This window comes from Cuculus canorus, chromosome 4, assembly GCF_017976375.1.
Source record: "Cuculus canorus isolate bCucCan1 chromosome 4, bCucCan1.pri, whole genome shotgun sequence".
NCBI lineage: Eukaryota > Metazoa > Chordata > Aves > Cuculiformes > Cuculidae > Cuculus > Cuculus canorus.
This window is the reverse complement of record NC_071404.1, coordinates 45,592,981-45,619,262: the sequence shown is the minus strand read 5'-3', so window position 1 is coordinate 45,619,262 and position 26,282 is coordinate 45,592,981. Positions and strand designations below refer to the sequence as shown.

Here is a 26,282-nt window from a genome sequence, read left to right as displayed (position 1 = left end):
CAAACATTGGAGTAGTGGTTAGTTCTCTAATTTAGGGAATCATTTACAGGGCTATCTGGTTGTTCATAATTGCAGTGCAATAAATTTCAGGGACTAATTCCTCTTTTAGAATAGTTTACACGTGCTCTATACCACCCAGAGCTGGACAGCATATCTTTGTATTTCAGGTGCCAATCACAACTTTTGATTTGAGACAGGCCAGGATGTGCCTGATTTAGTATCACTACTTGTTCTTGTTTGGAGATCCCTTTGTGTTTCACTATGGAGCTGATCACTGCTCTCCAAAGCTTTAGAAGTAGTGTTTCTGATCCCATTGTGTGCTCTGGCACACATCTGAGCAGTCCAGGAGACAACAATTCAGGAAGAGAGCTTAACCTATTATTATCTGTACCCGACTGCACCTCTGGTCCACAGAGGGTGAAGAGAAAAACAGACACATTTGTTCTTCCAGAAGCTGCAATATTAATATGGAATGGATCAAACAACAGAAAATAGGATTGGGGGTGACAATGACAATATCCAAATGACAAGATCTGGGAGTGATTTCAGCTCCTTGGTCTTGAAACACATCCCTGCTGCTGCTTGATTGTGTGTTGTAGCAAGGTTCTGAATACGGTAAGCTCTTTGCTCACCCAATGATCTGTATGTATAAGGTGAAAAGACACGTTGGGGACCGGGAAGCAGCTGCAATACGTCCTGGGGCAAGTCCCCCACTCCGGATGATTAGATAGTCAAGACTGAAGGACATATCACATGGGGTCACCTGTGACACTGCTTGGACTGTCAGTAATGGGGTGGTAGGGTGGCAAAGTGGCCTTGTAGAATGGGGCTACTGCCATTTGTTAGCAACACTTGTGCCGGACTTAAATTAATAATTAGACAACCATCTTATAAAAATCCTGTCGTTGATACTGGCCATTTCTTGTGGCAAACTCCTTTTGAAATTCTTCAGGTGTTGATGACTTTGTATCTGGAAAATTATTATCTTTTCAAATGTATCTTCCTAAAAGTTTTTTTCCAAAAGATGAATCCCAGCTGTTTCTGAGGCATGTGCACTGAAGAGTAGTTTTCCACTAGATTGAGGAGATTGAGGGGCAGTCCCTCAGAATCAGTCAGCTCTCTCACTCTTTTCTTATCCACACTCTTTCAGAGCAATCTCTTCCATTTTTATTGTCTTGAACCCTGCAAAGTTCTTACAGAGTTTGCCTTCAAGCATTATGCTTTTTACAATTGAATGTCCACTAACAGCTGGAAAGAATTGACTCCCAGATTGTTGCCTCTTCTAATTTTAATTTGGAGATGTTGATATAGCAACAAAAATATGAATTTGAAACAAACTAAAAAACTGAAGGAGGAAGTTCGAGGCTCAGTGCATCCTATGAAATTAATTTCTGAGAGTCTCATGTCTTCTGGAGGCCTCCCAGGAAGTGAGGCAGCTGTTCGAGCACTTCGCAGCTCACATGAAATCAAGTTCAATATGCTTCCATAAGTTTGATGATTGACAGATGCTCATGAATACGCATCAAAAATATTTTCATCTCACTTCTCCTTGTGCTGGTAGAAAACAATATGCTAAGCCTTGTGCTAGCAGTTACCTGAGGAGGTGGGAGAACAGCATTTTAAGTATGACGTAATGTTCTAGACTTAAGATGTAAAGGAGTTGTGTGAATTTTACAACATAGGTAAATAATTATGTGTGTTGGAACACTACCCAGCAAGGTTACTCTTGGTTGCTTTGTGTTAAATATACGGTTAAATATACGGTAAATAGCAAACTGGAGCCATGATAGTTGCTTCATAATCAAAGTTGGAGGTGGTATTGTGTTCTAAGTGGGATTTTGATCTCATTGTTCCCTTTAATGTCCTAGTTAGATATACCTATCAATTTATCGTTTCTTTTCTTCTCCAGATAGCAATTTGTCTAGACAAAATTTAAAGTTAAATACATAAAATATCCAGGATATCAGCTGGAAAAATAGACAACCTCTTCCCTTTCTTGAATAACCTGTTCTGAAACATTATTACAGCAGTTGTGATATGTTCTGTGTATTCCGTGGATTTTTTTTCAGTTATTCTCCAAGAAAATACATATTTGAGGTTTTAATCATTTAAATCTTTACTTTAAGAAGACTTTGTCAGGCCCGGTAAACTTGGGCTGTCAGAAGTAGCCTGTTACATTGAGAATAAGGAAAAAGTTTTCTGTTTATTCAGACATGCATACTTGTATCTGACACCTAAATTCACATCTGAAGAGGAGATTATAGGGAGTAGAATTCGGAAGGGATGAAAATGGATGAGGTACAGAATTAAGAAGCACACACAAGGTCCTTAATTATTGGAGGTTTTCAAAATACGGCACAGTCAAGCATGAATTCTTACTATCTGGCGTAATTTTTAGTAGTGCTAATTTTCGTGCTGTTCATTGTCCAAATATTGCCACATTAGATGGAAAGAACATCACAACCTACCTGAAAAACCTGCTATGATGACAGTTCTGTAGATAATAAGGCAAATGCATGGGGAGTGTGAGCAGTAGGAGAAAAGGGATGTTCAGATTAAACAGAATATGTATTTACTTTCTTCAGAACTAATAACTGAATGGCTTATGATCATGCTTTTAATTTTTTCTTCCAGAACCTGGATGCTTTGCATGACCACCTTGCTACTATTTACCCGGGTATGCGAGCCCCTTCCTTTAGATGCACTGATGCCGAGAAGGGGAAGGGTCTCATTCTGCATTACTATTCTGAAAGAGAGGGTCTCCAGGACATTGTCATTGGAATCATCAAAACAGTAGCTCAACAGATCCACGGTACAGAAATAGATATGAAGGTAATACCTGAAGGGATGTATACATTGAAAGTTCATGGCATTAGGACAAAATCAAGAAAATAGGAATTGAAGTGATGGCAAGCAATCATTTTCATTGTTGCTGTCCTCTGTGAAGCAGGGTCATCAGTACTGACTCAGGAAGAGTCATCATCGTTTGTGTTGCTTTAAGGACGTTAGCCATGTGCTGACAGGGCCAGCACATATTTGCAAACAGAACCAATCTGGAACAGTTCAGAACAATACTGCCGTATTTAAACATAGAGATTACATGTACAGAAATTAGATACTGGGTTATTTCAGATGCTTTTTTACACTTTATTCTATATTTGGCATATATTTCTTACTGTCTACTGTGTTATGTGACAAGATGGACTTTTTGTCTCTGTGTCCTAGATTCTTCATCTGTGTGCAGACTGTGAGGCTGATGTGCATTGATGACGCCTGGCTGGCGAGCGGAGTGTTTTCCTCCCAGCCTGCGTGCCAGGTCCCAGAACCAGGATGTGTTTGTGGGTTTCATACTGCCATTGTGTGGCAATGTGGTAGGATATACACCTACAGCCCTAGAAGTGGAAAAATGTTCAATGGTCACAGAGTTTGCATAATGTCAAATGTGCTAAGTCACTTATGAAATGGGAAAGAGGCTTCCACTTTGTGTCCACACAGAGGAACCAAAAGATTTAATTCATCAGGCCTTGAATATGCAGTGGTATAAAATCAGCTTGATCCAAGGGAAAAAACAGCAAAGAAAAGCTTTTTGGTGTTAGGAATATGGCAACTGATATAAATTACTCTTCATCAAGTAGAAAAAAATTTAAGCAGGTACAGTGAGCGTTCTTTTTTTTTTTTTTTTAACTCTTCCCTAGTCATATTACATTTGTAATACAGTTTCATTGTATAATTACTCAGAAAATCAGTTCCAGTTTCATGAGTGTATCACAAAAAGGTGGTCTTGTTCAGATAAAAGGTTCACAAGGAACCCAATTACAAATGTATTTGTACTGCTATATCAGAGTATTTGGCTTTTAGGTTTCTTGTTATAAGCAAACTCAGGTTTATAGTGAGTGGCTAGTTATGTATAGTGATGGTGATACACTTGATGTCCTTGTTTAGATTCCACTTAGTAGAAATCCATAGTTCAAACTTCTGCAGCAGGTGTTAGTAATCAGATACAGACGGATGTAACAGAATCAAAACAATCTTCTTCTTAGATGCCTGTTTATTCAAAAGTGTTGAGACAGACAAGGAAGACCATGTTGGAAAGTTGGCTGCAAGAGTGCTAAAGCTGTTGCTTGACAAGCTTTTCTTTCGGTAGCACAGGCAGCTTACGCAGTCCCCCTTCTTTTACTGCCTAAGCTTGTCCTAGGACAGCTTCTTAGCTGTGTTTCTCCAGCTATTGTGAAGCTATGCAATAAACTATACTGAGGAAATGAACTGTGTTCAAAATAACAAGGTTGGTTTTTTTTTCTGGGTTATTTTTACCCGCATCTGTTCCTTTATGTGATTTGGTGTTCTGTCTGTCAAAAACTGTGAGTTCTGCCAGCATAGTCAAGGGGTCATGCAAAGACAAAACTCATCAGGGGGACAGGAGAAATCTGGATTGTGGAAAACAGCAACCAGAACAAACTTTTGACAAATGACTCAGCCTGACTATTCCTTTGCTGAGAATATTGTATTGGACAGTACTCATATCCATGTAGAACTACTCACAAATAATATACGTTCCAAAAAGGTTTAAATATTGATTGTAAGTTTGCTTCTCATTTTCATTTGACTTTGTTAGGCTTGTCTGGAAATTTTGTTGTTGTACTGCCATTAAATAGAAATTAAATAGTATTGGTCAAACCTGTTGTGAGTGAGCACAAAGTTTAATTTAATACAAAGTATTCTTCCAGACCGTCTAAGCCAAAAGCACATAGGCACAGCATATCATAGTATCATAGTGTAGTAAGGGTTGAAAGGGATCTTAAAGATCATCTAGTTCCAACTCCCCTGCCATGGGCAGGGACATCCCACTAGATCAGGCTGCCCAACGCCCCATCCAGCGTGGCCTTAAACACCTCCAGGGATGGAGCAGCCACAGCCTCCCTGGGCAACCTGTGCCAGTGTCTCACCACTCTCATAGTGAAGAAATTCTTCCTAATGTCCAGTCTAAATCTGCCCCTGTCCAGTTTATACCTGTTCCCCCAGTCTTATCTCCACCAGCCTTTACAAACAGCCCCTCCCCAGCTTTCCTGTAGGCCCCCTTCAGGAATTGGAAGGTCACTATAAGATTTCCTCAGAGCCTTCTCCAGGCTGAACAAGCCCAACTCTCTCAGCCTGTCCTTGTAGGGAAGGTGCTGCAGCCCTCCGATCATCTTTGTAGCCCTCCTCTGGACCCATTCCAATAGCTCCATATCCTTCTTACGTTCAGGATTCCAGAACTGTACACAGTATTCCAGATGAGTTCTCACAAGAGAGGAATGTAGGTATCATCTCTAAAGTGCAGAAAGTGCATGTTGTCTGTATTTCATTTTGTCTGTTACCCTGTTTTTTTGTCATGGCCCCTATTAGAAAGTCATGTGCCCTCAACCCTGAATTTTTTCTTGTCTCTGCTGGTTTCTAAAGCCTAGCTTTTGACACCTTTAATGATGTTAAGTAGTCCTTTACTGCACAGGTACTCACAAACTTCATTGGCATATAAGCAGAGAATAATCAGCTATTTGTTTCTGTAAGGTGAGAGTGCCAAAATTTGCAGCTTATCCACGAAGACAATGAAAGTCTCCCTCCATTACTCCACAGGTCAATTATTAATCATTAACGGTACAGAGTGAGGATTTTATAAGAGATTAAGTCTGCCACTGTGTTAACATGCTAGTTTTGTATTCTTCACAAAAGTGAGAGCAAAAGAAGAAAAATTGACTGACCTTTTTCATCTTGATCCCGTACCTAATAATTTAGTAAATTAATGCTTTTGTATTCCAGACTGTTAGTGATACGTTGTTTGAAATGGCGCAGCACAGAAAAAATAATGGAGTTGCTTTTCATCCCCTCAGTTTTTGTGGACTAATCAATGCCTCTTCTGTAAGATTTTTGGCTGATACTTTAGTTAGAATTTTGCGTAAGGAAGAATCCTTTTTGGAACTGATAAGAACCTCAATGCCTAGCCCTAAGTTTCTAATGTTATTATGGGAGTTGCCTCCCAACTTATAAGAACAAAGCTGATATTCTGGAATTGTACTTCCAAATCGTTTTATCCAAAGCATTTACATAAGGATCCAAAACAGGACTGGTTTAGTATTCTACAGTTCCCTTTATATTAGTGTAAAGTTGATGTCTGCGATTTGATGTTTAATACTTTATTATCCACTTTTCTTGTCTGGTTCTGTAGAAAAGTGCTTAGATAAATCTGCTTGAGAGAATGCATGCTTCTAATTCTGTGTTTTAATGAAATTTGCTTGAATTTGTCTTATATATTACCAGTTTCAGCGACAATGGTAATCTTAATTGTTTACAAATAATACTGTTGTTATTTTGTTAAGTGGTTAGGTTTTGTTTAAGGGTTTACACAGAAGCCCAAAATGGCAGAGATTGGTATGAACCTTTGAAGGTCATTTTGTCCAACTTCCCCCTTGCTCAAGCAGGGCCACAGAGAGCCAGTTGCTTGGGACCATGTTCAGACAGCTTTCAGCTGTCTCTAGGGAAGGAGGCTCTGCAAATTCTTTGGACAACTGATGTCAGTGTTCAGTCCCCTTGACAGTAGAAAAGTATTTACTGAATCTCAGATAGAACCTATTGTGTTTCAGTTTGTTCCCACCAAGCACCACTGAAAAAAGCGTGACTCTGTCCTCTGTGCACCTTTCCTTCAGGTATTTGTACACATGGATAAGATCCTCCTGAGTTTTCTTTTCTCCAGGGCGATCAATGCCAGCTGTCTCAGCCTTTCCTCTTATGAGAGATGCTCCAGTGCATTACTCATGTTTGTGGCCCCTTCACTAGAATCTATCTAGTAGCTCCATACCTCTCTTGTACGGAGGAGCTCACAGGTGGATATAATGCTCCAGGTGTGGCCTCTCCACTGCTGAGTAAAGAGGAAGGATCACCTCCCACAGCTGGCAGAGGAACTCAAGGAATCTCATTGTCACAAGAGGAAAAATAAATATTGAGAAAAACATACTGTTCTTGTTTTGTCCCAGATTGTTTCTTTGGGTGAAATAGCTAAATAGAAAAAAAATGTTAAAATTTATCATGTTTCTGCAGTTTCCTGCAGAACTTACATGTATAGACTAGGGTTTTCTTTTTCCAGAATGGTGTCCTTCAGGAAATTTGCCTTTTTTTAACACCTAGAGTGTGTGTGTGCTGAAGGCAAGAAAAAAAAAAAGAGGTCTCAGTTTGTCTCTGTTAAACTCTGTTAGTACTGAAAGGAAGGCAATTTGTTTTGAACATGGACTCACATTTCCAGTTGAACAGTTCAGGAACGCCTAGGTTGACATTAATTGATTAATCAGTCCAAATCCAATTTATCTTGTTTGGCATGGTAACGCATTTTTAGCTAAATAGAGCTAAGACTATGATTTTTGCAGCAGGTATTGCTCCAAGAATAGTTGCTGCCTTTGAGAACGTGCTAAGAATATTTAATTTCTGCCAGTCTGAGTATGAGAACCAAAAATCTTCATGATGCTGGTGGCCAGCTTTAGCATGAGATCTCTGTAAGCAGCCTTCTGGCTATGCCTCCTTTTACTTCAATTGTCAGAGGTTGTTTGTGTATTAATGAGGGTGACATGTGAAGGTGAAGTCAGGACAGGGATTTCCTCAAGGCTACAAATCGTAAAGGTTAAAGAATAATGTTGTACAGTGCTACAAAGCCCCAAAATTCCATTGGGAAAACAGGCTTCTGCAGTTTGTTATTATCTGAGAGCAGACTATCAAGTTCTTTCTTTTAGACAGGGAAGATAGTTGGCAATATCAAATGAGAAAAGGCCAGGGATCTTTGACAAGATGGTAGTTTCTGACTGTCTCATTACTAATAGCAATATTAAAAATAAAACCAGGCTGTGACCAGCTGGAGAGCTGACCTATAGGCTGCTTAGGTACTTGTTATGCAGGACAAGCAGTGCTGATCCGTACATTAAAATGCTAACTACGTATGAAGAGAAGTAAATTGTGGAGCGTAATCAGCCTCTATTTCTGACACAAGGGCGGCAGGAAACTCCACTATCTGCAGGCTCAGAGGTTTGGTGCAGTGAAGGCCTCTGCCTTGAAACCAGCTGCTAGGTGGAGATGTACCTTCAATTTTAATTTTGAGTGTGCAAAGATAAGGGTGGTACCATTTCCACAGTGAGCTTTGCCTCGGGATCATCATGAAACAGTGAAGTTTGTCAGGTAGTATTGCGCAATCAGTTTTGATCAGAAGAGATAAGTTTCATCTGGTGTTGACCTTTAAATGGCAAAAACCTGACTTTATATTAACCTTCACAATCTGATGGAAAAAGATCCCTTATGTCCGTCCCCTGTGATGAGATATGAGTGTATCCTGGGGACATGCTCCTATCTGTAGAATTAAGTCTTGTCTTGTAACTACATTAGTGAAAGTTTGACATGCTACATCACAGCAATACTGCTTGATTTAATGTCTTTTGTGAAGCTCACCAAATATATTAAACCATGAAGTCATTTTAAAATAACTGTTCTCTGAATTGTCCTTCCCTGAAATATTGGTGTGACTTTTCACTTGGCTAAGCAAGGACAAATGCTGAAGATACATCTTCTGAAAAGCATGGGCAGGTTAGCAGTTAGGTGTTACATATTCTCTTTGCAACCAGGAGAGTAATTTTTCCCCAGTTTTTAAATGCAGTTACTATGGTGATTGAGCTCTTGAAGGTGGTGAGCTGATATCATTTCACCGGCAAAGACTGCAGGGGGAGGAAGAATTAGACTTGATTCCTGACACTTTTCTTCTGTCACAGAACTTTTGTCAAGCATTGAACAGAGTCTTCTTCAACAATATTTAAATGATATGAAAATTCTGTGGCTTGCAAACTTCACTTGCGGAATGAAATAATAGATAAATTTTATTCTAGTTAAGCTTACTGCAGGGTATCTAAGGCAGGTCTTCATGACACATAAGTGTCTGGCCATTGAGGTTGGACCTGTAGGTGCAAAGGTAAAGGAACACAGTTCACCATCCTTGGTTAATTGCCACAAGTGCTTATTTTAAATTTGTTGACAAGGGGGATGAAATCACAAGATAGGAAGATTGGTTAGTGCATAAATTATGTAAGCAGAAAAGACATCATGAAATTATATATCCAATGGAAAGGATATTTAAGGATGAATCAGTAGCTTTCTTAGCCTGGAGAAGGTTATGATTGTAGCTTCTTTTAATAAGGGTCTGTCCACAAATGACCAGAATCAAATTCAGTAAAATAGCCATGTCCACAGCTAGGGCTGTCTTGTAGATCTGGCACACTTCCATGTGTTTGGCCCGTTGTTCATTTGATGCACTAGAACAGCAAGCATTTCTAGCTGCCCTGGAGTCTGGTCAAAAATAGTGTTGCAAACGAACTATTGAAGATGAAGATGGTTGAAGATGCCTGGGAAATTTGCAGCTTTGTTCTATTGCTGACACAGTTCTATTCTATAAAAGCTAAGAAAACAGCACATTGTGTGTGATGACTGACTTCATCACTGTGTGATGTGGGGTCTGTGGAGGATCATGTCTCAAATTTAGCTAGACATCATGAAGTGTGTACAGGTCAGTTTTTGTTGGTGTTGTTTTTTAACCAACACTTGAGTTTTATTTATTGATGCATCATTCATTTCTAATAAATGGAAAAAATTGAGAAGTTATAGAAAGTCTGATAGGTGCTGCGTGGTAGTAGGAAAAAAACTACAAGTACAAATGCAGGTTGGTAAAAGAATACTAGTATGCAGTAACTAAAATGGTCACTAGGTGATGATGTTAATATATCTGGAAAGTGACTTGCTGTTAATATGAGCATTTCCTATAAAATTATTAGATCTTTAAAAATGAATTTTAAGACTTTGCTGAATAAAGAAGCTTTACATTCAAAGTATGCTTTTTTTTCCAGCTGTGGCAAGAGCATCTCTTTGAAGTAAGATCCAAGGCTGGAGATTACGTGGAAGTATAGATCAGTTCTAGTGATAATTCTACACAATTGTTACTGTGTATAATCTCAGCTATTTCTGGATGCAGTAATAATAAAATAAAACCTGTGGCAATGTGTTTGAGTGTTAGAAAGTAAGGACTAAGACTATAACTGCATTCTCTAAATCCTCAGTATGCTCACAGTCTCTCACAGTCTCAGGGATAATGATTTAAAAGAATGAGAAGACATGGAGAACCTTTAAACCTTGAATTTAGAAAGCTAGGTCTCCATCTACACTGTATTCTGTTTTCCTAGACAAATTCACATAACTTGTTTTCCTCACCACCTATTCTTTCTGAGGTTTTCCGTAGGTTAGCTCATAATTTCCCTCTTCTTTTTAGCCACACACTGCCATACGGATTACCAACACAGTTTCTTGAGGAAGTTAGCTTTTATTGTCATTAACATTTTAATTTGTTTGTACATCCAGCTTTAGGTACCTACATTAGCTGGTAAGTTTAGTAGGCTGATCTTTCTTCAAAGTAGTTATGTATACCATAGAAAAGGAAGGCTAGTGCAGCAGATGGTACAGAGCACCTAAATCAGGCTCTTGCTCTGAACCGTCCGCTAGAAAAGCCTCACTTTCCTTTAGATGGATAGTGAAATAGGAGATCAAGCAATGCTACCTTCTTAATTTAAGCAACATTTAGCAATAAATATGGCTTTGCTGTTTTACACTGCTCCGTGTCTATAGGAACAAATAAAGGAATCTGCTTTCCCTAACCAATAAACTATCATGGCTGACAGTTGTGGAGGAGGAATATTTAATAAATTAAACATCTTGGGGATCAAGTGCAGTGGTTTTGCATATCCATTCTGTTTTCATATTGTAACTTCTTATTTCTGCGGTTAGACTCTGTGTAAGGGGCAGGATCAGGATGCATTAGAGATTTTAAGAAGTCTTTTTTTGCTTCAGTGGCTTTAGGATCAGACTTTACATGAAAGGAGAATCAGGTGCAACATGTTCCTGAAAGTTGCTGCTGAACAATACTGTGTAAATAGAATTGTTCTGTTCCAGTCATTAAATCTAATTAGGCTTGAGAAGAGGTGAATTTGGCCTCTCAAGGTAAATTGTGTTATTCTATTACTTATTAGCTTTAATTATACTGGAATACATGATTCTCACTGCAAACAAAATCATCCTTATTAATATCTTATTTTTTACTAACTTTGAGTAAAATTATGAAAGCGTGAAATGCTATATTCGACATACTTACTTGAAATTCAACTTATGTTACTTGACTCTGGTTTTGCTGTGATTACATTTAATATGGAATGCAGCTTGGAGGTTGTAATTGCTTTTAGTTTTATGTACTGCTCCTGATCTTCCAGTCATCACTGCTTGAATGTGTAAGTACTGTGTATTCAAATATTTGCTCCATCCAGTTTTTGTCTGGCTGACTGTGACATCCACGTCCTCTGGTCAGCACTGTTTGCTGTTGTGTTATAGACCTGGCAAACAGCTTTCATCAAAATAAGGATTCAAGTGGTCTACGTAATTCAAGACTTGCCTGATGTTTATTCAAGGAGAGGGGAGAGTCCTGTTTTCTGTCATGTACACGTAAAAGCAATCGTAAACTGAGCCACGACCCCTAATTTCAGGATATACATTTCATTCAGGCTTTGTAAATTGTGTTTGAGTGATCTTCAATACGCTGTTCATGCAGAGAGCAACTGTGGCTAAGGAAAGCCATGATTATTCACCTGGAATTATAAAGACTCTAAAATCACAAATACTTATTAGCATATAATATTTTTCAAGACCAATTATCACTCTTTAATTCATCTTTCAACTCTTAATGTAGTCAATGTAGTCCTGTCTTCATGGTAGCGTTGCTAGTGCTACCCATGGTAGTAATGGGTGGCAGAGTTTTCAGCTTTTAATTTTTTCCTTTATTTTTCTAGGTTATTCAACAAAGAAATGAGGACTGTGACCACATTCAGTTTTTAATTGAAGAAAAAGAGTCTAAAGAAGAGGATTACTATGAAGACCTTGACAGATTTGAAGAAAATGGTACCCAAGAGTCTCGCATCAGTCCGTATACTTTCTGCAAGGCCTTTCCTTTCCACATAATTTTTGACAGAGATCTGGTAGTCACGCAGTGTGGCAATGCTATATACAGAGTCCTTCCACAGGTTAGATGATTCTCATGCATGGGTACTCATAGGAATTCCTATTGCTAGATGCTTCACAGAATTACTTTAACGATGAATTAAATAGATGTAGGATTCTCTTGTCTAAAAAATATTCCTGCGTAACTATATAATATTTACTACATTGTGTTCTTCTTTGAAAAAGGACTATGAAAATAGCCCTGATTCTACAACAGCTCTATTCTTTATGGTCTTATCCGTGTGCAGTAAGAGAGTAAGCTTGAGCAGAGAAAACCTGATTCTCTCACAGTTCAGGTGTTAGCTTGATACCCGATTCTTTGTCATAGCTCACGCCAAGGTATTTGCTATGAAAGTGGCAGAACTCTTTAAGGTGGATGTGAGTCAGTGCAACTTGGCCTGGGGTTCAGGAAATGATCTTGTTCATACTACAGTACAGTGTAGCAGCATGTACAGAGGCTATATATTTATATATTTACATATATTATTGACAGTAATGTCTTCAAATACTTGAGCTGCCAGATGCAGGGTAACTGGAGTGCAGAATAACAGAAATTGTAGTATATTTCTTGGCTCATTAACTTAGATGAGCCAAACTGTGGTATATTCAATATGTGTTCCGAACTGAATGCAGCTGCTGCAATTTTCTCTGGTTATTTACAGTGAAAGAGTATTCAGAGGTCCATTTAATTTTATGTATTTTGTATGTGAATAGGATACCTCAGTTCTTACCTGAAAGAGCTGACAGTGTTTCTAAAAATAAACAACAGGTAAAAGCAGTAATTTGAGAGAAGCAAAAGGTAAGATGATGAAACGATCAAATGATCTTTACAATTATGTAGGCTAATGTAGCACATACTGTGATGTTTCTGAATCATTGACGTACTTTTAAAATGCAATTTTATGTTATTTGGTTTTCCCTGCAATTTGTTTTTGGTGATCTCTCTCTGAATTTTGCAGAAAGATTTGAAAGCAGAGCTGTGTAAGTAGCTCTGCCAGATTTTTCTCAAGGGCATTCACTGAACAGTTACAACTGTTCAGCCTACTGAGAGTGGCTATCGGAATACTTAGTACCAGAGTAGGTGCTTTATAGAGAACATATCTTATTGAAAAGGGAGAAGGTCACTTAGGATGAAAACAGTGGAAAGCTTTTTTTTTTACTGTAGAGTGGGAACAGTTTGACAGATAATGAATATGATAGTCTAACATAATTTTAGAAAGTCATCTTACATTCTAGAATTGCACTTTGAATTCCCTACACTTCTACTGTAAAATCCTTATTTTAAAAATCTTGTGTTTTAATGGAGAAAAATGAAGTATGTATTCTTTTCCATTCAGTCTTGTCATCTAAGCAAATTGATTATAATTACTCTATGTATGTATATATATTTATTTTATTTATTTTTTTTATATTCTAGCTGCAGCCAGGAAATTGCAGTTTGTTGTCAGTTTTCTCCTTGGTCCGGCCTCATATTGATATTAGTTTCCATGGGATCCTCTCACATATCAATACAGTCTTTGTACTGAGGACCAAGGTAAGTAGAGAACGTTCACCTCTCTTTTCTTTAAGTAAGTATGCTTTGGAGAGATAAGAAAAAGTGCTGAAAGCTCAGAAGTCTTCAGAGAAAATTCCTGGCACGGTAGTTGGCTCAGTCCCTTTTAAGTCTTAAGCCAAGAAAAAGTCACAGGTATGAATTCGTGTGTAGCTGTTAAAGTAGAATGCTTTATAGGAATGGTAAGTACATATACTTCATGTCTGATGCTTTGTTTGTAACGGTCCAACCCATTATATGGCGTTGTACCAAAGTAAATGTAGAAAAGGCAATTACATTTACTTTTGCTTCATAACAATGTGGGAAACAAACATGAAATGTGTTCTTGCTTGGGTGCATATATTCATACACTGTTCTGTGTCACGAGAGAAACCCAGCAAGATTTTTTAGAAGTCTGACAGACACAGACAGGACTTCATAGAGTCGGCAGCACTTTTGTTGGACTATTGTTAAGAAATCATGCAGAAGAAAACAAGAACTTACGAACATGAAGGTAAAGAAAGATACCATGCTTTGTATCTTTGAAGTAGCAAATCACAGTATGAAAATAAAGGTAGTGTATGGTGTTCAAATGAGAAATTAATTGGGTTTTAATGTGGGCTGTAAATTTATTTCAAACATTCTGACTGTCTTCATAGTGAAGGCACTTACATATGTGGCCTGGTGCATAACACACGATTTGTCCTTATATAATTGTGACTTTTCATCACTAGGAGGGGCTGTTGGATGTGGAAAAGCTGGAGTGTGAAGATGAACTGACTGGCACAGAAATCAGCTGCTTACGCCTGAAAGGGCAAATGATCTACTTACCTGAAGCAGACAGCATTCTCTTTCTTTGTTCACCAAGGTACTTTAAATCTTAAGAGTTCTGTAATATTGATTTCCATTTTACAATTACTAATTCTAAGAACACTTATGAAAGTACTACTACAGAGATTAGTTGACTCAGGTATTGTTTTCATTGATTTTGATATGTTTATACTAAAAGAGGGAGGAGCATTTAAACTTTGGAACTTGACTGAATATTAAATAATTCAATGTAAACATTGGGATGCTCTGGCCTCGTTTGTATAAGAGGAAATTCCTCATAATTCCATGATTTCTGGTAGGTACTGTCCTTTGTTTCTTAGTGTGAGAATGCTAAGAAATGTCACAATGTTTCATTTTCCTATGTGGATTCATGTATTTTTGCATTAGTTCTAAAGTAATAAAGCAGTGATGCTTATAAAGAAGTTAGTGGGATTGGGGCTTGAATGGAGAGTTTCTTTAGCTAAGGGCATGTTGAGCTAACACATCAGGTGACACAGTTATGATCTGCTCATCTCCTGTGTAAAAGGGAGAGAGTGGATGAGGACAGCAAGGGAAGAGGATAACTTAATGTAATCTCACATTTATTTGTATACTCAAGAATGTGCATTTGATATGTTCATAGAATTCATCAATGAGAATTCTGAGCCATGTGTTAACATGAATGAACACAAATAAGGTATTTTGTAGAAGGGTTGTGTTTTACAGCTCAGCATAGTCTTTCTTTTGTTATTCCACAGCTGGTGCTGTTCATTTGAGTTTTAAATGCTCCTTTGGCAAGTTTAATTTTACCCATATTATATATTTCTCCACATTGCAGTGTGATGAACTTGGATGATTTAACCAGAAGAGGTTTATATCTGAGTGATATTCCATTGCACGATGCTACGCGTGATCTGGTTCTTCTGGGAGAGCAGTTCAGAGAGGAATATAAACTGACTCAAGAGCTTGAGATCCTCACTGACAGACTGCAGCACACACTACGTGCACTGGAAGATGAAAAGAAAAAAACAGACACGTAAGAACCAAATCCTGATTTTGAGCTGAAACAGTCACAGCAATATACTATTTATAGCTACCTTCTTCAAAAAATAACAGAATCTTGGAAGGAATATAAAAGATATTCAGGGCTGATAATTTTGGAGCCAAGAAAGAATATTTAACTTTTAACGCCTCATAGACCATTTCTTATTTAGGTAGTCAAATGTCATATGCAGTCTAGGCTGTTACATGCACAGGTGTTTTGATGACTCCTTCCCTGATAAGGAAAGATGTGAGAAGTGAACTGACAACCTTTCTGCTTTGTAAATTACCTAAAACAGTAGTTTTGCAAACTTTCTTCCATGTAGTCCTCGTAGCTAAGATGAATTTGATGAGTGTGCTAATGCTACTTTTTGACAGAGATCTGCAAGCCAGCTGTGGACCATTTTCTCTTTCTAGACCGCCACATTCACAGGTTAATAGAACAGAAAAATGTATTTTATAAACCTCAAAAGTAGTTTATATTAAGCTGAAGTTTTGCAACAGGCTAATGCTATTGAAATGGATTTGGGACTATCTAGGTAATATTACTATCTAGATATAAGTACATTACAATAGTAAATGCATCGGGCTCCAAATCCATTTCTACAAGTAACTGCAAAATAAAATACATGACATGACGTGAGAGTCAGAGATAAAAGAATCCTAAATAAATAGTTTTTCTATTAATTTCTGTTGAATTTTTTATAAAGTCATTTTATCTTGAGGAATTCTAGCTTTCTTTGCAGCAGCTGGAGCAGGCAGTGGAAGTTACTATACCACATGCCAAAAGTATTCACTATTTTAACTTACGCAGTGAACTTGCAAAAATGCAGTGTTTGCGCAGAACGAAGTGTACCAAGTGATGCTTAAGATCTGTGAAACAGTCAGAGGTCTTCAGGTTGACCACTTAGTTATATAAGGAGAGAAATACAACTTGAGATGGCAGTTAGAATGTTGAAGTAATACTTGAGAGTAAGATGAAGCCCTTTGTGTGTGAGTTGGATTTTATTTGTGCCATTTGTAATATGAACAAGTCTTAGTGTGTCATAGAGCCTGTTAATTAAAAAAATGCAATAAACCCTGTAAGCAGCATTCTCTACAGAAGAGGAAGCATTTAGCAATGCGTTAATGGATCAAAGGTGGAAAACTGTTTGACCTCTTCATGGCCTTTTTTGCAGCTGTTTATGTTATCAGTTGCAAAACCAATTTACGTGAGCTAAGGATACGGCCAAAATTTTAACTAATAAGCAAAAATGATCCAAGACACTATCAAGAGATCTTGTCAGAAGAATTAGTAATATATATGTAATATGTCTCATTTTGGTGGTGATTAGGATGTATTAATGTGTGTTGTGTCATGTGTAATCTGTCATGGCTTTAAATATGCTGATGTAGATCAGTTCCTGTTTCCCAAGTAACATATTCTTCAGTAAACACCTTGCTCTTTGATGATGAGAGTGTATTATAAACCGTATGGGAGGTACTAAGGTAATATTTGAAGAGTGCTTCAAATATTAAAGAGAAGCCCTTTTTCCACATTCTTTCTGTTTTGCTTTTGCCTTTCTTTTCTTACACTTTTAGATTACTGTACTCTGTTCTACCACCATCAGTGGCAAATGAGCTGAGACACAAGCGTCCTGTACCAGCTAAGCGGTATGACAATGTGACCATTCTTTTCAGTGGCATTGTTGGATTCAATGCCTTTTGTAGTAAACATGCCTCTGGAGAGGGAGCCATGAAGATTGTTAATCTTTTAAATGATCTTTACACGAGATTTGATATTCTGACTGATTCACGAAGGAATCCATTTGTTTATAAGGTAAGCAGAAGATTTCCAAAGTGTTTAATCTGACTTTTCAATAATTTACTATGATGACACTGTTTTTCATCCTTTGGATTGTAAGCTTTTTAAAAAAATAGTTATGCTTTCAGTCTTTGGACTGTATTACCTGTGATTACATAGCTTAAGAAGAGTACATTGTTTAACTCTAAAAGTGTTAAGAAACATAAAGGGCAGGATTTGTACACAGCCACCCATTGGATAGATAATTCTACTTCCACACTTAGCAAATGTGAACACTTACACGAGCAGTTTGTGGTTTTGCTGAACCCATGCGTAAAGTTTTTCAGTCATATACCTTCTTCTACTGGTTGTAAGTTATAACTTATGATTCAGTTATTCAATGTGAGTTTCATTCCTTCATTAGGAATGAGGTGTGGATGCCGATGGTAATAGGTAGTTAGGGAGAGAGGTACATATATATCCCATAAATGCACGCTTATACTTGTGTGTTTATGTGGATACGATGCGTGTCTAGCTTTTAATAGAAATCAGTTTTATATCCCGTACCATGAATCAACGGTGTGAATGAAAACAAACATAGTGCTCTGTTTCTCAAAAATTCACAAGACCCCAAAAGAGGTTTCACTTCACACATTCACAGTGTTATTTTAATTGGTTACATTGTTTGCCTATAACAAATTATCTTCAATAACGAGCAAGATGATGAGAATTAGTACTTTAAAGTCCATGATAATAAAGTAATTGAAAAGTGTGTATCTTGATAGGTGGAAACAGTTGGGGACAAGTATATGACCGTGAGTGGTCTGCCAGAACCTTGCATTCATCATGCACGATCTATCTGCCACCTGGCATTGGATATGATGGAAATAGCAGGCCAAGTTCAAGTAGATGGTGAGCCTGTACAGGTTAGTAAATGTATTGACTTCAATGAAGAGTCCATTCTTTTATTTGGTGATAATGCTTTGAAAAATAACTCAAGTCCCAGTTCATGCAAGCTTTGTTACAGTGGATTCTGAGACTGATATCTATAAATAATATGAAATCACATGTAGATGTGACACGTGCAGTTCTCATACCTTAAAATCTAATTATTGTGCCTAACCTTTTAAGGGACTTTAGGTTAAATCTGTGTTGTTAATGTCTGTTTTCTGATCATTTCAATCTAATAACTAAATTCTCATTGCATGTCAAGTACAATTCATCGGATCTTATTCATCTCAGTGAACAGAACATTAGTATTCCTTCAATTATATTTTTGGACATGCTTCAGAGTGTCATGTCTGCATGAGAAAATATTAAAATATTTTAAAAGAAACTACAGTTCCATAGGCAGTTATGGCAACAAGTAGTGGCAACAGTGTATATTAGTGAAAGTTCACTTGTTCTGGAATTTTATGAAGATGTTGTGGCATTAATACAGAACTGGAGAGGGTGCAATGACCTGTCCTCATCGGTAGTCTGAGAGAGCAAAATAAGTAATGAGTGTGATGCATATTGACATTTACATGAATGTAAATGTAAATGCACAGCTTAAAACTTTGCATTTCACTTTGTCACCGGGCAAATAAGTGAGGTTTGATTTGGGGCTTTAAAATAGCTATAATGTGCTTCAAGAGTAAACTTCTCAAAAACCCTGCCTACCTCTTGAGCTTTTAAATGCAAAGTACCATGATGTTTCCTCTGAGAAACATCTCTTTTTCTTGACCTGTGCCATCCATTTCTGTGTCTTCTGAGCACTCATTAAATACAAGCCTGTAGAGGATGCCTCTCTTTCCACTTTTTAAATTTCACAGTACTTAACAGCAGCACGGCATGATCCATGCTGGAAAAATATGGAGATTGTTCTTTCATGTGGAAGGCAGAGCTGTGACTGCACTAAAAAAAGGTGACATAAACTACAGAATGCAAGGCTCTGAAGAGGCACGTGTGGCACGTGATGAAAAGATACTCTAGTAGATAGATATGGCATAATACCTGTATTTAGTCAGAAGCATCAGATTAGTTACATTGATTTTGAATATTCGGATTTTATTTTTTCTCTCTAAGATAACAATAGGAATCCATACTGGTGAGGTAGTCACAGGTGTCATAGGCCAAAGAATGCCACGTTACTGTCTCTTTGGAAATACTGTCAATCTAACAAGCAGAACGGAAACTACTGGAGAAAAGGGAAAGATCAATGTCTCTGAATATACTTACAGGTAAGTGATGCAGTATTTTTATTGATGTTGACATCTTAAAAGAAATCTCTTTATCAGCATAACATCAAACCGTCTTTGGAGTTGAAAGTGACAGGACTCCCAGAACACATTATTTAATTACATGAGTTCTGATGAAACTGTGTGGCAGATTGCATTGTGATATACTATTATTGATATGCAAATATAATAAAATGATCTAGAGGTAGATTTGACTCTTTTATTAATTTGCTCACATGTCTGCAGCATGTTAAATATTTTATGGTGTGTGGGGTGTGTGTGCATATTACATACATTCACATGTTTTCTCTTCAATTTCAGGTGCCTTATGACACCAGAAAATTCAGATCCTCAATTCCACCTGGAGTACAGGGGTCCAGTTTCAATGAAGGGTAAAAAAGAACCAATGCAGGTTTGGTTTTTGTCCAGAAAGAGTACAGAGACAGAGGTATGACTAACCAGAGTGTAGTTTTTTTTTTCAACAAGGCTTAAACATGACAAATGTAATCTAAGCCACCGAGACCCATTTGCATTTGCAAAACTAAATGTTCCCTAGAAAAAATGAAGGGTTTTGTACAACACTATTTCATTAATGCATTTATTATCTTATAGCACATTAAAGTTCCTGATTATTTGTCTACGTAGTTTATGCAGTCCCTGAAAGAATACTTTTGTATTTTAAGAAGTCCTTGAGGGAATGCCAAGTGTTTAAATATTTATATCTCCCTCTTCTTATGGATTTCTCCACTGTAAGAGAAGATTTTGCGATATAATGTCCATTTCTGTTTAGCTGGCAAGTCTGGTTATCAGCACTTCAAAAATTCAGTATTTGCTTTCTTATGGTGAGTGAATAAATGTGCCTTCAAATACTTGCAGGCAGGTTCACACCTGATGTGTGTGGTAGTCCGTTAACCTGAGATGGATCTTTTTCAGAGGCTGTTGCATGATAGAGGTCTTGCTTTAGAAGTATATAAAGTGAAAACTCTTTCTTTTGAATGGTGTCTGAGCCTAAATCCTCTTCTCAAAATGTCGTAGGGTGAAGCTTTTCAAGCACTTGAGTTGTCTTTAGGCTTATGACTTGATTTCAGAAGTCTGGGCATGTACTAACCAAAATGTCATTGAAAGCCAAGGAGATAGGAGATCTAGATTTATAAGTGTGCAACAAACTTAGATAATTAGATTACAGTATGCCAGCTGATTTGCCAAGGCTGAGTGGGTGCATACGTTACCGACAGGGAGGAAAAAAGGGTAAAAGAAATTTATATAGCTTGAACTTTGTCCTGAAGTAATATAAAAAGAGTTTTAAGCTAATATATTTAATCTTAAAAATACACTTTACTAAAATAATGAAAGTCATCATTTACCTTGGCTGAAATAATTCTTGTAAGTCACGAGACATTATAATGTTTTTGAATACTCATGCACTTCTGAAAATGAAATGTAGGCCCTTAAACTGTTTGAGCTCTTTAGGAGAGTTAATCCAGATTTATTACCAGTAGTACCCAAGTATATGAATACTGACTTTTTAATAGTAAAGCCCAGTATTAACCTCCAGCATTAAACTTCAAGGGAGGGCCTGTACTTTAACTCTGCTGAAGTCTGTATTTTAGTATGTGTTACTTACAATAATATTCTGGGTACCACTTTTGATAATACCTTTCTATTTTTATTCTGTTATCAGTATCAACTATAATTTCACATGGCTACTATTCTTTTGAATCTATAGTTGTATTTAAAATACATTTTAACTAAACACCTTTCACTTTTTTCTGCCTTATAAATTGTGTGCTATTATTTGTAGCAGGGCACTTTGTAATTTAAGATGTAAAATTTCAGAGGGACATGGAGTCAGGTGGATATTTTCATTGTTTTAACGTCACATGTTTAATATGAATATAGGGTTCAGATAGCTTAGAATTTGAAATACTGCTATTTCCTTTTAGAGATCTGGTACAATAGTTGATTTTGTCAGTGCTCACAGAAGTCTTGAGTGGTACTTGTTGTCAGTATTATCTAGTAATTGGAAATTTATAGAGAAGGATAGGGGGCAGGAATAAATTTGACAGAAAAATACCATCAGCCTGATTTTCAGGAGCTCTTAAGACTTACAGTTTAAGCGCACCAAAAAGTCATCTCTCAAATTTTTGTTAGTTTTTAACTCTGAAGTTCAGATATACATGTAATTCTTATAGATAGAAGGACTTCTTTCGTCACAGGTATCTCTTCTAAATTGAAGTACATTTGGGAGAATAGAAGACTAGAAATCGGTATATTCATGTGGTGACTAGAACTGGTAATCATTTTGTTTGAGGTGATTTTGAAAATTGAAACAAAATAATCTTCTAATCTTTTAATTTTTTTCACTCCCTGCACAATTTCATTTGTCCATACGCAAAAAGGTGCACTGAATTTTACTGCTTCAAGATTTTCTGAACTGTTCGCAATTTCTCTTTGGCTTGTGAAGTTACTCTTCATGTTATTTCTGGCACTTTGTAGGCTGTACACAATAGTTGGCATCCAAAAGCAGAAATGAGATAGCCAGCTTTCTATATTTTATTACCTTAGAGTAATCGCTTTGCTTTAGGCAAGGGTGCAGTCTTGGTTTTCTTTTCAGAATCTTATTCTCTTTGACTTTTCAAAGACATACATGTCCTAATGTATTATATACAGTGCCACTAATTTCAGGGAAATGGTTCAGAAAAATAAATGTAATGCCTTAGCATGTATTCAGAAACTGTACTGTAAATGTCATGGAAGTTCACTCCAGAATGCTGCAAGAAGTGGCTTTAGAAGTAAATATGAAAATATTTCTTAAATAATCCTGAAAGTATTTCTGTTGATTATTCTTTTACTGTGAAGTTTTCTACCTCTAATATCTTTAAATCTAGGGTAGATTCACATTAGCAATATATTCTCCTTTTCATTATATCCCTTAGAGGAAAATTATTATGCAAATCTCTTAGCATATTTTACCCTGAAGCCCAGTAGTTAATATATGGTGAGGAAAGAGGACAAAATACAGCTGGCATAGAGATGTGAAACCAAGGCTTAAAATATGTTGTGTCTCTGCTAGCACTGTACAAAATGACAGGGTTGGAGCATCTCATCATACCTCAAACTTGGTTCCTAAGTTGGCATCTCTAATGTCAGTCCCCGTGAGCAGTACTTAATTCTGAGAAAGACCTGATTTACAAGAATCAGTGTTGGAGTGCTGCTCTTTTACTTTTTTTTCCATTTAGGATATCTCTTCCATTATACCACTGCAGCAAAATTAGAATTGCATCAGAAATATGCATAGAACAAAAGCTGCTGTGACCAATAACTCATTTTGCATCCACTTGTTTGCATGTTATAAGATTAATTATTAGTATAATTATTATTTTAACAGAGGTTCAGCTGAAACTTCTCTCTTGAGAAACAGATTTGTAAATGATAAAGCTTGCAGAGAGCCTCGTATGTCTGACTGCAACTTCTATCATTCCAAACTTTCACATATCTTTATTTTCTGTCCTGTCCTCACGTGTTCCCTTACTGATGGGAACAAGTTAAAATAGCTCAGTTAGAACTGGTAGTTCATTAGAGAATGTAGGAATTTTTGTGTTCCTACATACAACACTTAGGAAAGAAATATGTGCATTACCTATGTTGGGTATTTATTTTATTATTTACTCATGTTGGTTCCAAGTTGTAAAATGTACTTTGTCACTGCATTGACTTACCACATTGTTGCTTCTAAGAAAATCCCTTACTTCTCAAATTCTACTTGCATGCACTCAAGGAAACAAAGCAAGATGCTTTCTGAGCTGAGGGAAGAGGAAGAGGACGCTGGATAGGGTGCAATACTGTCTCCAATTGAGGTGCCAGGCAGTAAGGTTGAGTTATGGATGTTATTTCATGTCATATCTCCCATTGCCATGTGCAGTACCATTGTCTTTTACCCTATTCCTGAAATTATACTCACCATTTTTCTCCAGACTTGCTTGCTATCTTTTTTTCTTTATGTATGGTATTGTTACATGTCTGCTATGAGCATGTATTTCAAGATTTCCTTTTTTTGGTATGCATTTTTGCACGTCCATCAGTGTTGTCCTTCCTACCACCAGATAATATTGAATGAATTTTTTTAGTATGCACGCCACAACTAACAACTTCAGTCTGATGCTTCACATATTCATCTTCATCTCTGAAGTATAGTGGTTTTGTGAATCAGTGACATTTCTGGAAAGATAACTATTTCAGTTGGTAGGTGGAACAAGAAAAAAAAGAATACCTAAAACAGCATTATGAAAATTATTGTATAAATGTTGTTTATCAGATTTTGTTCTGCTATTGCCATGTTTCCCATTCGATTTGTGAATAACACGTGATGCACTGTAAATTCCTGGTTAGAAAAAGATTTCTCTTTTGATATCATCCTGCACTTTCCCTTTGTAGATGGTGTGTAAACATTTTCTGTATTAGAAAGGGAGCAGTTGTTTGTCTGATACTGCCAATTGAAGCATGTGCCAATCTACTTCTACTGAAATGCCGTTCACTTGCAATGTATTTCTCATTGATTTATATTAACTAAATTAAGTTGTCATGTTAATAATAGATTGCTGGACAACTTTAGACCACCTGCAATGCTTTGATTCTTTTCTCATGGAGCCCCCAGAATTGAAAGATGTGCTGCTGGGACATGGTTGTCATGGTTGCTTTTTCGTTTGGTCTTGCTAATTTTCAGAAATGATCTTTTTTTATTCCTTGGGGTGGACCTGATAATATTCTAGGCATCATGGCAGAATTAAGGGATATAAAATTTGTAAGGGGACATTTTGTCTTTTATCAGCTGATACAGTCAGTAAAAGTGAATGAAGTTTCAGACGCTTAGACCTTTCATAACTTCAACATACAGTGCATCTTATCCGTTTTTACCTGACTAATAATTTCTGAGTATTTGCATTATAAAATAGGATAGTGCAATTATTTGTGTATAAAAATTGTCTATATCTAGTATACCTTATCAGCACAGACTATATATGTATAAATGTTTCATGTTAATGTGCAAAAGAAATTGCAATAAATTATTTTTTCCACTGACTTACAGGCATTTCTGGATTTTCTTTATGGTGAAAGCTGTATTTTGTTGTTTGATAAAAACCCAGTGTGTTCTGTATTCCATAATTTAAAGTTCAAGTTTATGTAATTCATCGAGTCGTTGTTCAGGTGTTTGCAAATGTCCCAAGAGTCACCTATGTTCAGGTTAATGGATGACATCCTCAGATTAAAATGGTGTTCAAAATGTGTAGATTAATGCCTCAGCAATCCTACATGAGGCCACAAAAATCCATACATTCCTTTAAAACTCTTCGATAGTATTTAACAATTGAAAATTATTAAGCATCCACATTGAGCAGGATATACATTACCGACCAAAATTTTAGGAATGCAAAATGATAAGAAGAAACCACATACATTCCTGTCCATCATTCAGACAGCAACGCATCTAAGCACTCAGTGAGAGATTGCTTTCACTCTGATAGATACACGACAGCAATTTGCAGTTAAAGTTGATTAAGCTTACCAAAACTTTAATGGTGACTCCTAAAGATGTGGGATTTGTGGTGACTGTGGTTGTGCATTGACATAATTCATGCAAAAGGCTGTGAAGTAGCTCAAGTTTCTGTGTTACACTTCAAGCTGATGGAAGATGGCATGCCAGAAACCTCACATAATGCTCTGAGTTTATATTTTACCTTCTTAATAATTTCAAAGTATTAAAGCTTCTGTTAAGCTACAGTTGTAACATAACCAATTTCTTAAAGCACTAGAATAATGACTTGTATATTATATTCCTATAAGAGCTTTTTATCTCAAGAAAACCAGTATGATTTAGGCATTTGACCACTTTTTTTACTAAAACTAGTCTTCGCTTAAATGACACATTCAGCTACTGAAATCATGTTTTGGTTAAATATTACCCTCAGCAGTTAAAAACTTCTGAGGTATTTAGGTTTTTGATGTGTGCTCTATTGCCTCTTTTATTTAACTATAGTAATTACTTTTTCGGTAGAAGTTTTCTAGCTGAAACATGAGGCAGAGCAATTAGCAAAGTCTGTTTCAAAGGTATTTACAAACGCATCTGTTTTAGTATTTTTTGAAAAAAAAAGTTGAAACAAGGAGAAGAAAGAGGAAAGCAGCAATGAAATTGCAAATTATGGAATACCTACCTCTTTGTAGTCTTGTGGATCATATGCTTTTTGGGGGGGTTCAGATACGTGAAAGAGTTTGGGTGTCTGTGATTTTGTTAACCGGCCATGCAGGGGACTCTGCTGCTATCTTAAAGTTGGCATTGCAGTTGGCTTCCATAGTGCAAAACTGAGTGGTTTTTTGCTATTGTTTCTGGGATAATATCACCTTTTTTTTCCTAATTACAGGGCTTGGAAAACAGCAGGACTCTCACTGGCTTCAGTAAATCTTGAGGCAAGCTTATTAAGCGCATACTGTCAATCTTTAGAAGTTACATTATAGAGACTTCCACAACCAATGGAGGCATGTCATAATTTTGCTCATATTTTTAGATGCTGATCTTTTCATTGACTTCCCCATGTGGAATTCTATCAAAACTTGAATTTTAAAATTTTTTATGGTAGGCAAATACGTGTGTTTATTTTTTTAACAAAAACGTCATCAATTCTAGCATTGTAAGAGGGAGTTATTATTACTATATTTACTTTCTAATCACCAAAACACTTCTCATGGACCCTTTAGGGATGCTACAAGCTATGAGCTTGATGCAGTTGATTTTTATTTATGTTGGTATGCTATA

The 26,282-nt window shown here is 36.8% G+C and overlaps 1 protein-coding gene across 1 annotated transcript in view; it reads left to right on the top strand.

Annotated features, from left to right (window-relative positions):
- Window positions 1-24,553, top strand: part of GUCY1B1 (guanylate cyclase 1 soluble subunit beta 1) — a 45,522-nt gene extending 20,969 nt beyond the window's left edge. Inside the window, exons 5-14 of the mRNA XM_054065400.1 lie at window positions 2,635-2,832; window positions 11,883-12,113; window positions 13,508-13,624; window positions 14,356-14,489; window positions 15,270-15,467; window positions 17,054-17,291; window positions 18,041-18,181; window positions 19,323-19,477; window positions 19,796-19,922; window positions 23,253-24,553. Coding sequence (XP_053921375.1) covers window positions 2,635-2,832; window positions 11,883-12,113; window positions 13,508-13,624; window positions 14,356-14,489; window positions 15,270-15,467; window positions 17,054-17,291; window positions 18,041-18,181; window positions 19,323-19,477; window positions 19,796-19,922; window positions 23,253-23,276 — 1,563 coding nt within the window. The 3' untranslated portion in view covers window positions 23,277-24,553. The remainder of the gene's footprint in view (window positions 1-2,634; window positions 2,833-11,882; window positions 12,114-13,507; window positions 13,625-14,355; window positions 14,490-15,269; window positions 15,468-17,053; window positions 17,292-18,040; window positions 18,182-19,322; window positions 19,478-19,795; window positions 19,923-23,252) is intronic.
- The last annotated feature ends 1,729 nt before the right edge of the window (window positions 24,554-26,282 follow it).